Source organism: Camarhynchus parvulus, chromosome 6 (genome assembly GCF_901933205.1).
Source record: "Camarhynchus parvulus chromosome 6, STF_HiC, whole genome shotgun sequence".
In the NCBI taxonomy this organism is placed as follows: domain Eukaryota; kingdom Metazoa; phylum Chordata; class Aves; order Passeriformes; family Thraupidae; genus Camarhynchus; species Camarhynchus parvulus.
The window spans coordinates 1,875,332-1,889,141 of NC_044576.1; the positions used below are offsets into that span (position 1 = coordinate 1,875,332).

The following is a 13,810-nucleotide window of genomic DNA, read 5'->3' on the forward strand; positions in this document are numbered from 1 at the left end:
GGTAGTGGACATGTCTTGCTCATTTTGACTGTCCCTTTGACTCAGTGATGTCTCCATCAGTTCACTTAGGAACACACTGGCACTCAGACAGAATCAGACTCAGGAATGTTTTAGCCTGGAATGGACCTCAGAGATCACCTTGTTCCACAGCAGGGATGCCACTCCCCAGCTCAGGGCTCAGCTCACATGAGTGTTGTATGGCAGTGGTCTGCAAAGTTTGTTCAAGAAAAAGCCAGTGAAAAGTCATGATTGGAGCTGTTGTGAAACAGCATGATTGAAATATATTGCTGTACTTTGAGTGATCTACAGGGGTCCTGTTCTTTTTCACCAAATGTTCAGCTGACTGCAGCAGGAGAGCAGGAACAGACCAGAGGGCTTCTTCTGGCTGCGGAGGCTCTGGTGGAGTGAAAGCCTCAGCTCCCAAGACAAAGTAGGGACACAAATCTGTTCTTCTGGGATCTCTGACATTTTCTTATAACTACAGGATATGAAGAGCAGGTTATTTTGTGTTCTTGCATGTAAAAGCTCTGAGAAGTTTTCCATGTGCTCATTTGGGAAGCTGGGGTTTGTTTCCTTGCAGCCTACAAAAGTGCAGAAAAACAGTGTTTTCCTCTTTCCTTCTCTATAGTTACATGACATTTTTGCAGCCTACAAAGCTGGAAGTGTTAAATAATTTTCAAGGGAGATTCTTTGATTTTGCTTGAATGTATTGTGCTGCTTTCTGTTGCCTTTCTTTCCTTCCTGGTCCCTGTAAGTGGTAAGAATGGTGCTGGTGTGGATCTGGCCTGTCACTTGGTTTTAGGGGTCAGGAAAGAAAAAATATATGTCGATCTGAGATTTTAAGAGCATAATTAAAGTTTATGTGAAAGGCAGATCCTTGGAGAGCAGCCCAAGACAAAGGTAGCAAAAGGCCAATTCTTAGGGTTGGGATGTCATTGGCCAGCAGTGTACCAGGGAGAGAAGAATCAAAATTATCACCACTTAGTTACCCCCCCATGTGTCCTTACATGGCCTTAAAAGTTCAGTTTCATTGGTGGAGAACTGACTGAAACATGGAAAGGTATGAAAGGAAACAGCAGAACTGCCTGAAACATGGAAAGGTATGAAAGGAAACAGCAGAACTGACTGAAACATGGAAAGGTATGAAAGGAAACAGCAGTCTCACAGGGTCAGTCAGGTTGCAAACGGGACAACTCAAATGACACAAACTCCAGTGTTGGAGACTCCAGCTACCAGGGAGAAACAGCCTTCAGAAAAGTTAAGTCAGGGAAATTTAAGAAAAAAATCCATACCTTTTTTAATAATAGAAGGAAGGAAATATCACAGATATAACTTCTCCTCTCACCTAGTCCTAAATCTGTTACCTGCTACTGTAATAATAACATTTTGTTTTAGAAGTAGTGAAAAAATAATTTTCTCTTGCTCAACAGAATAAATCTGCACTCATGTAATAGTCATTTAATTTAGATCTTGATTTCACAATTACTGTTGTGTTGTTTATTTTGATACAAAGTTAAATCTATGCTTAAAAGGTTCTGTATACACTTGCTTTTTTTATTGGTCATGGTTTTAAAGCAGTATGAAGGAAAGGAGAGACAAGACAAGGTCAGAATTCTAATTTCCTTTGCCCTTTGTTCCAGTGGATAATGTCTCTTCCACCTGAAGCTCATTATTGTTGGCAGATAGCATGATGCTGTATGTCACATTTCCCTCATTAAAATGCCATCTTTCTTGTGGTTTTGAGATCCAGGCCTGTGATCTTGAACTCAAAACAGTGTTGAAGCTGGGGGCTAGGAAATACCACAGGCATCCACCCATCAGCAAACATGTATGAGATCATAAAAGTTCTCTTCCCTCTGTAGGGCATTTTGGGGTTTTTTAACAACATGGGAGAAATAGCCTCCAAATAGTTGTGCTTTCTAGTTCTGTGACTGTAGGGTGATTCTGACCACAGTCAGATGGTTCCTTCCGCCCTTAACCATTCTGTGATTCTGTGTGTGACTGCAATTACAGGTACATGCTGGGAAACCTGTAATTTTCAGTAATTTGTCTAAGTGAGAATGCTAACCCTGTGACAGTGCTTCTAGCACAAATAAAATCTCTGAAAACACATGGCTTGAAAAACATACACATTATGTATGGAACTGATTGCCCATTTTATTAATTAGAAGCAATTCAGCCATGGCCTTAACTTTCCATTTTACTGGTGGTAGACAATGTTTTCTAAACAAGAATAAGTCACAAAATATTTATTGTGTAATTATAGAGTAATGACAGTGTGTTACTAATTGCTGTGTGCAGTTGTGGGTTCCTGGCAGCCTGAAGGGAAGGTGTGAGCTGAGCAGCCTGGCAGCAGAGCCATCAGGACCAGCGTGGCTCCTCTCTCTGGAGTGGGTGGGAGGGGTGATGAAGGGCCAGGATCTTCATGTGGCCGTGTAATATCCCAGCCCCTGGCTGCTCCCTGGCCTCCTTCTGACACAGGAGGGGTGTCTGACCCGTGACTGCAGCAGGCAGATCATTTTGCTCATGAAGAGCGTTAAACAAAAACATTTCTCTGACCATGCTGCATTTTTAGGGGCTTTCGGTAATCTTATGCACATCCTGATTTCTGTCTCCTCTTTGTCTTCTGCAAAGACAGAAGATGCATATTTGAACAATTAAATATTTTTCAGTTCCTAGAATGATAATATAGAACCTTCTCAGAAGAGAGAAGAAGCATACCTGAGTGTTTCAGGACAATTGACCCTTTTCATTGACTATTTTGTACCTGAATAAATACTGCATTTTGTAACTTTTACGTGTATCATACTTAAAACTGCTCCTTAGCCGTAGGAAACAGGAAAATTTTTCAGTCATATTTCATAAAGGCTGTTTGGAAGAATTTAATAATCTCTCTCTTGCTATGTTAAAATGAATGATTTCAGGAACACCACTTTCCCTATACACTGAGATTATTTATTTGGCCCCACCCAGTGACAACATACAAATTCGGAAATTCAGAAGTGCTCAAACTCAAGCAGTTGGCTCAGGCCATAGTGTGTTTAAACTGTGTATTTATTAATGTGCAGTGGTTTTGTTTAAAAAATAAAATACTCTGACATAGATGTTTTACAAATCAAATGATTCTGTTTTAGGCCAAGATGACTCAATTGCCAGAAGCTGAAAAGGAAAAGATAGCTGAGCAAGTGGCTGACTTCAAAAAAGTCAAGAGTAAGCTTGATGCAGAGATTGAAATCTGGGATGATACCAGCAATGACATAATTGTTCTCGCCAAGAGGATGTGTGTGATTATGATGGAGATGACTGACTTCACAAGGTAATTACATAAAAAAACCGTTCTTGGATATTTAGAAATGCTGGAGGCCATTGTCACACTGTTAGAGCAGCAAATACAGAGTTTAATGTCAGCTCACAGCATCTCTGCAAAGTTGAGAGGCTCAGCTAATGCAACACATCGGGTAGGAGCACTGAAGTGTTGGGGGATTTAATGTTTTGAACTATGCTTATCTCTAATTTTTTGCCTTTGTCCTCTCTTATTAATTTTTGGTAGGGTTTTTGCACATGTTTTAGCACTTTTATTTCTGCTCTCAGTGAAAGGGAAAAAGTAACAAAATAATCTTGATTTTAAGCTGTAGATTTCTCATCTGTTGTTCTGTCTACTTGTATCAGAGCATGCTGTCAAGCATGAAACACTCTGTACAGAGCCCATGTGTGACAGTACACATTCAGACTCGTACATATTTTATATCCCATTATTGCTGTTGCTTTCATGAGAACTCTTGTGCTGCTAGATGTAGTTTAAAAAATGAAGAGTACCAGAGCAGATAACTCTCAAAGCTGGTATTTCTTTCTGCTGCCATTGTGTGTTTGATGATGGCCTTACAACAGGAAACAAGTTTAAGTGCAGGAGCTTTTCCTGCCGTGCTCTGAATTAAATGATGTGTAAATCTCATCAAATTGATGATAACAAAGGAAGATACTGGTGGTGGTGTCTGTACTTCCTTCCCCCCTCGGTCTAGCTAGCAGTAAAATAGTTGCTGACAAGTGAAGCTGTTACACACAGCCACTCTTGCAGGACACTTACTGCCTCTGAAACCAGTCCTTTAGTGCAAGAGACAAAGAACATTCTCTTTGTGTCTTGGTGGGTGTCAGTGAACAGGGCTGCATCGAACTGAACCAGCTGGGACAGAGCTGGGCTCTGCTGCAGGCTCTTTCTGGGGAAGGCAGCTGTTGCATTTTACAGACTGGCACTTTCAAATCCACTGCAAGTGAGAGGGGGGTAAACACCTGCATGGAGAAGTCTGCAATCCACTATAAAATTGGTTTTAAATATCTCCTTCAGTAAGAAGCTCTGTTTCTTCTTTAATGATGCCAGATGAAGTCTGGCAAAAGGAAGATTTGTATCTGTTTGAGTAATAGATGAACTCTTGTGGCTCTTCCTCTTATTGTTGCTTATCAAAGGTAGCTGTTGTATGTGCTGAGAAGCACAGCTGGCTCTTCATTTCCTGCTCTGTGGAAATCTGGGAACAGATCATAGAATTGTTTAGGTTGGAAAAGATCCTTAAGGTCATTGAGTCCATCCATTTACCCAGCACCACCATGTTCATTTGCTAAACCATGTCCCAGAGTGCCACATCCATAGGTTTTTGAACTCTTCCAAGGATGGTGATTCCATCACTTCCCTGAACAGCCTCTTTCAGTGCTGGACTACCTTTTCAGTGGAGAAATTTTCCTTAATATCTAACACAAACCTCCCCTGGTGCAACTTGAAGCCATTCCTCATCCTGTCACTTGCCCCCTGGGAGCAGAGCCCTATCCCCCCTGGCTGTACCCTCCTGTCAGGGAGTTGAGCAGAGCCAGAAGATCCCCCCTGAGCCTCCTTTTCTCCAGGCTGAGCCCCCCCAGCTCCCTGAGCTGCTCCAGAACCTTCCCCAGCTCCTTTGCCCTTCTCTGGACACCCAGGGCATGAATATTGCAGAAGGCGCAGCAAGCACCAGCTCACCTTAGCGTCTGGGCTCACCACTCTGTAACTCCCAAGTTCTTGAACATGGAAGAAATAAAAGATCCTGACATTTTGTTTTTGCTACATCAGAAACTACTCAAACAAATAGTAAATTTATGTATTTGAGTCACTCGTTACATAAGCTGATTGCTGCTGTTCTTCATATGGTATTACCTTGCATTCGTTCTTATTTAATCTCAGTGAGTGGATTTCAAAATTTTGTGTTTTTTGCTCTGTCTTCTGTATAAGTAAATAGCAAGAAATGGCCTGACCTACTGTTACAGTTTTCATAATATTTTAGTGGAAATACTCTAATTTCTCTCCTGATTGGCTAAAAATGTACAAGAAAACCCCAGGGTTGCATTTGGTTTGTTCTGTTTTTCCCTAAGCTTTATGTTTAAATGGAGCAGGATCTTTGTTTTCAATTGCCAAAGCAGACCTACGATTAAAAAGATATTTGCCAATAAACATACCTAAGTCCCTTTTGCTCATATAAGGGAATGTGTATCTAATTCAAGCAGGGCTTTGGATCACAGCACTGGAACTTGTAAGTCCTGTTGAGAAAGGAGCAAGGAAGGGTCAATGGTTTAAGCATAAAGGGAGCTCTGCCATCAAGCTTTGAGAATAGTTTTGCTGTTTGAGCCCTGTGCACCAGGGGAAAGTTCCTTCAAACAGAGAACTGCAGGATGTCTCTGCAGGATTTTCACAGCACTTTGGTGATAGGAAAGTTCCAACTAGGGCTCAGGTAAGACTGGGACACCAGAGCTGGCTGCTGTGTTGGAAGTGATTCTGTAGATGCACCACAGAGACACCAGTGCTGGAACTGGCCTGGCTGGGATGTTCACAGCCTGTCCTGACAGCATGCAGCCCATGGATTCAGGATTCACAGTGCCTTTTGAAGGCTCTGAGAAAATTCCTGTCACTTTTCTGTGGTGTAAAGAGTAAATAATCACTGGGCTTTTACCCCTTACCCATTCTGTAGATTGTTAGATTCCAAATGGGGCCATATGAACACTTTCTTTAAACAAAAGAGTGCAGCTCTCAGCAAACTGTTCAGAAAGTATCTCATATTTGTTCTTGCTACTTGACATTTGTTTCTAAAATGGCATCAATATTGTAGTTAATATGAGAAATATAGTGAAAATAGCAAAACAAATTAACAAGACAAGAAAAAAGTAGATCTAGCAAAGTCATCCTCCAAAAGCTGTCCCCCTTTATCCTTGTAGTAAGACTAAATGTAATTCTCTAGTACTTCAAGGATTGCAGCTTAACAAAACTTTTCTCTCTGTAGTATTCCTGGTTACCACCAAGTGCAGCTGCCTTTTTGGGCAGGGCTCCTCACCTGGTGATAGCCACAGTCTTAATTCACAGCCTTAATTCATCTGGGCTTCTAGTCTCTGCTTGGGAAAGCAAATTGAGATGGCAGTTCTGTAGTTACTGCACTCAAAGAGGCCACGAGACACACAGAGGACAGAAAAGGCTTCTATTCCTAGTCAAGTTCCTCACCATAACTCACTATTTGATTTACTTTTCCTGGTGCCTCTTCCCACTTCAGAGTTACCTGTGACCCTCCTATTTCCCATCCAGCAGCCAGATGCATTTGAAATTCTGTGGAGCTTTTTCATTGCATCCTGAAATCTGCTGCCTTCCTTGCCTTTTGCTGGCCCTCCTAGCCCTCAGATTTGTATCAGCTCCTGTCACCCACATGGGAGTCCCATATCCCAGCTCTCCTGCTCAGTCTTATTCCCATCACCAACCTGGTCTGTCAGTGCCACAAAAGGCAATGGTACCTTTATCAGTAACCCCCTGAACCAAGTGTCATAGCAGTCACAGTTCAGCTGGAGATACATGTAGGAATTGCCCTTGTCCCTTCCCTCCCTGCTGGTCTTGGGGCATTCACTGCTCAGCACTGTTGCATTAAGCATCCGGGATGCTTTAGAGAGTCCATAGCTGCTCAGTGTTTGCATCATAAGCCTTAGATGAGAACAAACAACTTCCACTTTAAATGATTTCATCCAAAATCACTTAAAGATTGAAGGTTGTAAATGATTTGCTAAGAGAGGTGCTTTCCAGCTGAGTTATCAGAAAGGACAGTTGTTTGGGAGACAGTGGCTTTGGGCAGAGAAGATGAACCTCTCCTTTGGGTGCTGTGTTAAGAGCAGCTTCTGCTTGTGTTGCTTACATAAAGGCATTCTGTAAGGTCAGTTTGTCTCCTGGGTGAGGGCAGTTCAGGTGTGTGTGCATGCTTGCATGTGTTTATCATCCGTGCCTTGTCAGACAGAGCCAGCAGGGTTCCCTTGCTCCAGCAGGGCAGGCTGAGCAGGTGCATCCTGCTGGTAAAATGAGCAGCAGAACTGCAGTAGCTGCAGTGGTGCCAGGGCAGTGAAAGGGTTTGCAGTGCTCAGGATCCCGACTGTCCTGCCAGGGCTGTGTGCAATGGCCTGGGCAGGTGTTGCTCTCAAATAAACACGGGCTCTCAGCTTTGTGATGCATCCTTGAGGGTGTCAAGTTAAACAGTGTAGCACAATCAGCTGATACTGCTCCTTCTGCCTGAATGTCACAGAGCTTCTGATATTTACACAATAAGTCGGGATTTTGAAGGCAGAAATCCAGTATTTGTGTCTTCCTGTCCATCCCAAAAACTTGTGACTGAGTCTGAATTTCCTTTACACTACTACTGTGTCTTTATTAATGATAATTACATAGAATGTGATATTTCATATGATACTTTTGTGGATGCTTCTGCCACTTTTATAGTAGAAATCATTTCAGCTGATTATTAAATATGTACATCAGCAAGTATTTAATCTTGATTTGGCAGTTGCTACTCAATATAGTTCTAATAGTTAGTGCTAAATGTTCATCCTTCAATAGTTACATTTCTGAAAAAAAAATCCAAATATATTACTTATTTAATACAACCCTTATTCCAAAGGGAAAATCACCTGTTGGATCGAAGTCTTAGAAGCAAAAGAGAAGCATTTAAAGAAATAAAAATAATTTAACAGTTTGGCTCTGTGACAGTGTTACTCCAAGTATTTATATATATCCAATTTGATGCAAGCTAAGTGGATTAATTTTTCTTGTAGTAGACACAATTGCCATCAATATTAGTATTATTAAACAAACACAGTAGCTCATGAATGCACAGTCTGATTAGATCCTTCTGCCAGGGATTAAACGTTAGAATTCCCTCAGTGCCACAGGTTGTGGTGGTGGCAGCGTGCAGCTGCAGAGGGTGTTGGAGCAGAGGCACACCCTTCACATGGCTGCTCTTTGCAGGTTAACAAAGCATGGGGAATACTTGTAAACCAATACAGTGAGCAGCTAATGGCCAAAATAATGAGCACAACATTTCTTCCTTTCCTCTGCAGCATTTCTGTGGCAAAGTACAGCTGACTCATGTACAGCTGCAGTCAGGAAACAGGTTTTGCTATTACTCATAACTGGAGTAGAAATACTAAAGGGAAAGGACAAACTGGAGCTGCCTGTCAGCCTCAACAGTAGGAAGAGGACAGGTACATACACAGGCCGGCATCAGCTTTGTTTGTGCAGTCTTCTGTTCTTTTTGTGTCACCTGTTGTTCCTTAACCACAACCGTTTGAGGCACTTCTGTTCTCTGCCTGCGCTGTCAGAGCCAAAGCACACATTTTCTCTCATCTCTGAGTGCTGCTGCTGACTGCAGGCAGCACGCGACATTCAGAATGCTCTGGTACAGGCAGGAGAGACTCCCAAGCCCCTGAAATTGTTCTTGGAATTTCTGGGAAAATAGAAGCTCTTTAGCAAATGTCAGGACAGAAAGATGTTCTGTTATTATTTCTTCCTCTCTCAATGAGATAATTATGTCCTGGATATCTTTCTATAAGATAAGCATGTGTAATTATTTCACAGTTTATCTATTGCCGCTTTCCTTGGAAGGGTGAGGCATTCACAGTTTGTTCTTTCATTTAAAAACTGTTTTTAAAAAAGGTACTTTATTTGTGCAACTTCCATTTCCTTGGAACAGAAATGAAAATGAACATAACACTGTCTTTATTGAGCTTAACAGTTGCAGTCAGTCTGTTGAAAGAAAGGTGACAAAAATTATTTTTGCTTGACATTTGACCTTTCTATGTTTCAACTTTTTATATTGCCAATGCTTCCAAACTATTTTTTAAAAATTCTTACTTTCCTGCAAGAAAACCAGATTGTGATAAAAGTAGCAGGGCTCAGAAATTGAACCCTTTTTATGAATGGCACTTTTTTCATATGGACATGAAAGTTAATTTAAGATCATGTTTTAATTGATTTTAAACAAACAGTCATTTGCAGCTAGAATGGGAAATGACTTCTAAATTTCATGTATACAGGTAGAAATCAAGACACATTCTCACAAAGAGAATTCTCCCAATTATCTGGTTAAAAGTCTTGTGTAAAACTCTTCAGCTTAAAAATTCTGGGGGTGATTTACTTGTGTGATGTGTTTAGTTGACTTACTGCTGGACTGTGTGAAGCCACTTCTGAATCATTTCCTGCTTGCTGTAGGATGCCTTGTAGTCATGGAAGCTGCGAAGATTAATTCCTCTGATTAGAGCAATTACATGCTCCACATCCTAAAGGAATTTTATAAATTGAAGTCCAAAAAATGTGCTCCATTTTAAACAGTAAGGCTTAGTTGTGCTGTTTGTGTAGAAGTCCTTAGTTTGTGCTGATGTGTGTCATACCTCATGCGTGGATAAGCACAGGGCAAAGCAATAGTGACACAACCTCCCTGTCCCCGTGTCCAAACGTGACTGGTATTTACTTGAACACAGGGGATCCTCAGAACAATCAGAGGGAACAGCTGGTGCTTGTTTTTTATTTTTCCTGTAGTCCTGTGTAAGATTTTAGTGAATTCCTTGCATTTTTAGCAATATTACAATTAGTGTAAGAGTTATTTTAGAGTATCTAGTACTACAACCTTCAGCATAAAAGTTGAGGAAAAAAAAAAGAAGAGATTGAGATGTTTGTTGGTTGGGCAGAGAGGACCATTAGGACCTATTGTCCATGCCTCATATGTATAGTCAACAAATTAATAAAATGGAGACATACTCAAATATAGCAAAATCACAAATGAGGCAGACAAACAGATCTATGTAGCCTCTGGCAGAAGTCTGTCCAGGACCAGAAACAAATCGACTACAAATCACAGTGTACATTACAGCAAATGCAACCCTATTTTAGTGACAAGCTGTAAGTCTTGTGCTGGAAAGAGCCATCCTCTGCCTTTCATCTTTAGGGTCTGCTATATTCCGAGGACAAAGGGATTTCCAGAGCTCTCAGGTATCAGCTCCTGTGAGCAGAGGCATCAGGAGTGTAAAGAGTTCAGTAATTGCACAGCTTCCAGGGCAGATTTCCGTGCAGCTGGAGGGGTGTGGTGGGACATCTCCTCTGGGTCCAGCAGAGCAGCTCCGAGCCGTGCCCGTGTGAGCGGCGCCGGGCCCGAGCCGGGGGTGCCCTGCAGCAGTTCCGGGGCGCTCAGCACTTGGCACGGCGGGCACGGCAGGGGCAGCGGGAGCCTTGGAGCGCTGGGTTCTGCAGGGCAGCCACACTGCCCGGGGCTGCTCCACTGCCGTCGCTCAGCGCCTTCCTCCTGGTCCCGGGGCAGCAGGAGCGAGGTGCCGAGACTGCGAGGGCTCCCCTGAGGGAGGGGGCCGGGGCGGTCCCGGTGCAGGTGCGGCGGGCGCTGAGCACCGCGCCGGGGTGTGGGAGAATCGCTGCCAGTCCCAGCCAGGAGGAGCAGGGAGCAGCTCCATGGTCCCTTGAGGGGCGCAGAGCTGGGCTGGGCCATGTCTCGGAGCCTGCCCGGGGGAGAAGCTGCTGGCGAGGCAGGGTCAGCCCCAGGCAGCGGGCAAGGCTGGGGCAGCTGTAGCTGTGAGCCAGGACTGGGCTGGGCTGCAGGGCAGAGCTTAACTGGGGCTCTGGGCTGTGCGAGGGGCGCGGTGAGCCTGGGCTGTGGCGCTGAGGGCTCTGGGCTGTGCGAGGGGCCCGGTGAGCCTGGGCTGTGGCGCTGAGGGCTCTGGGCTGCGGCGCTGAGGGCTCAGGGCTGTGCGAGGGGCCCGGTGAGCCTGGGCTGCGGCGCTGAGGGCTCTGGGCTGCGGCGCTGAGGGCTCTGGGCTGTACGAGGGGCCCGGTGAGCCTGGGCTGCGGGGCAGAGCTTAACTGGGGCTCTGGGCTGTGTGAGGGGCCCGGTGAGCCTGGGCTGCGGCGCTGAGGGCTCTGGGCTGTGTGAGGGGCCCGGTGAGCCTGGGCTGCGGTGCTGAGGGCTCTGGGCTGTGTGAGGGGCCCGGTGAGCCTGGGCTGCGGCGCTGAGGGCTCTGGGCTGCGGCGCTGAGGGCTCTGGGCTGTACGAGGGGCCCGGTGAGCCTGGGCTGCGTGGCGCTGAGGGCTCTGGGCTGCAGTGCTGAGGGCTCTGGGCTGTACGAGGGGCCCGGTGAGCCTGGGCTGCGGCGCTGAGGGCTCTGGGCTGCAGTGCTGAGGGCTCTGGGCTGTACGAGGGGCCCGGTGAGCCTGGGCTGCGGCGCTGAGGGCTGTGGGCTGCAGTGCTGAGGGCTCTGGGCTGCAGTGCTGAGGGTCACTGGTGCCCTGGGGCTGTGGCACCGGGCGCAGCAGGGCTGGAAGCCAGGATCCCCTGGGATACTTGGGTACGAGGTGGTGATCGGTGATGAGCTGGCATTCTGTGCTCAGGACAGTGTTCAGGGAACTCGTAACAATGACAGTTTTGTAGCATTCTTCAAAGACACCGCACAGAACCTACCTTTGATCTTCAGTGTTTTGCACAAGTCTTGCTTTTATGTTTATTTTGCTCAAGCTGTTGTTGGGTGAGAGCACCCAGCAACATCTCCTAGGAAAATAAAGAAGCAGTCATTAAAAAAGCAAAACACCTCTCCCAGCTTTTTACCCTTTAAAATATAGGCCTATTTTTATGGGATTTATTTGCTATATTTTGTATATGCTATATATTTTTGGCTATAACACCATATGTTCAGGTTCCTCCTGAATTAATTAGCAGAAGTTAGAAGCTTAAACCTTTGGAGGGCTTCCAAGAAATAAGACTGGAAACTTTTGCAGTTATCAGCCCCTTCATTGGAAGGGTAGGCACAGCAGTGAATTAATTACAACCAGAAATTTGACATAAAATATTAGTTACTTTTTTCCCCTGTGAGTTTAATGCTGATTCAAATGGAAGTTTTGCTTACAGGAGATCAGTCATGTTCAGAAGTATGATGTACACCCACATTTCTCTTGACAATTTATTATCTAAGAATGGATGCATGGCAGTTACTGCACTGTTGACCTGGCTGGTGAAACAGAAGTCTGGAGTTCTCACTGCAGAGTTTGTGAACTTGATAATACAGATAGCACCTAATGGGGGTACATAAAAATGAGTAGTAGTTGCAGGTAGTGAAATAGAAAGGAAGCAGATCAGTGGGAATTGCTTTTGAGGCTGAATAGGCTTTGCAGAGCTGGTGATGCCTCAGGGGGCTGCTCGTGGCTACCAGCATGAGATGACTGCAGTGAAGGGGTGCTGCTGTCTCGACTGGCACTCTGATCTCAGTGGGGAGGCAAGTGGGCAGTCCAGAGAAGGGAATGAGGGACAGAGACTTCCCTGCCATCTTCCCCAGCTTCTTTTTGCCTTAGCAATACTATCAACTTTGTATATCGAGGTTTCTCTATCAGAATATAAAATGGAAAAAATTGATGCCTTAAGTCATGTTTTCCAAAACAAAGAGATTTTATAATGCAAACTATTTTCTTTTATATTCACATATACAATAAGTTTGTACACATTGGAGAAAAACCAGGTTTTGTCTCTTTGTGTTCTGGATGTGACTGCTGTCATTGTGTAGGTGAGGTGAGGGCACAGCATACCTTGAAAACCAGGTAGATGTGGTACCCAGCTGTACCCAAATCAGCTGCAGGCTCCCCAGATTGTGTGTCTGGCCTTGGTTGTTTAGGATGCCAGCAGTACATTCTAGGCTGGGGAGAAGAAGTATAGTTAGAATTTTCTCTACTGAAATATATTACTTCAGTTGTTCTGAAGTCATTATTTTATTATTGCTTGCCCCTCCTCCCTAGACTGAGAACTGCAGCACTTGCTGTAGTCACCCTTTTCTGTGCAGATGAAGGGATGGTTATTTCAGAGAGCTAAGGCTTTTGTTTTTCCAAAATCACTTCTCCTGCATTAGTTCTCATCCCTCTCTTCACCCTACCGAATGTCTGACTTGCTTCTCTCTGAATGATCAACCCACAGGAAACAATTTCCACGGAGAGAGAACCTTTGGTTTCTTTATGGCCAAGAGTCAGGCCATCAAATAAAATATAACTGTTCCCAGAAGCTGCAGGGTTGCAAACACTCTTACTGTATTTCCTATATAATTAATTTTATTTAGCAATGTTTTAGTTTAGTTTTCTTCCTGGAGTATACATACTTCTGAGAAAAACTATGCACAAATGCTCACCTTGGGAACACAGTGAACAACAAAAACAGTGCTGAACTGCTGTTTTCTGCTGAAATTATGACTGGAGTCTGTTCCAAACTTTTTTAATTAAACCAGGACCTTTCACGGTTTGCATAGCCTGCCAATGGTTTTCACACTTCTTCTTCCAAAACTATATAGAACGTTTTTCAATTCAGTACCTTTGGCAGAAGCTGTTTTGCTACTTTTGGGAATGAAAACTCTTGTCTTTCCCCTTAAGGGGTGCTGGCAGTGTCATTCAGCATCTCTCAGTGCACCTCACACTGAGCTGGCTGCTCATAAAGGTTAGCAAATAGTTTTGCCTCTCCAT

At 44.3% G+C, this 13,810-nt stretch overlaps 1 protein-coding gene across 4 annotated transcripts in view; it reads left to right on the forward strand.

Moving 5' to 3' along the window:
* Positions 1-13,810, forward strand: part of CTNNA3 (catenin alpha 3) — a 415,145-nt gene that overhangs the window by 357,857 nt on the left and 43,478 nt on the right. For all 4 annotated transcript variants that reach the window (XM_030950971.1, XM_030950972.1, XM_030950975.1 and 1 more), the window contains one exon: positions 3,135-3,316. In XM_030950971.1, coding sequence (XP_030806831.1) covers positions 3,135-3,316 — 182 coding nt within the window. The remainder of the gene's footprint in view (positions 1-3,134; positions 3,317-13,810) is intronic.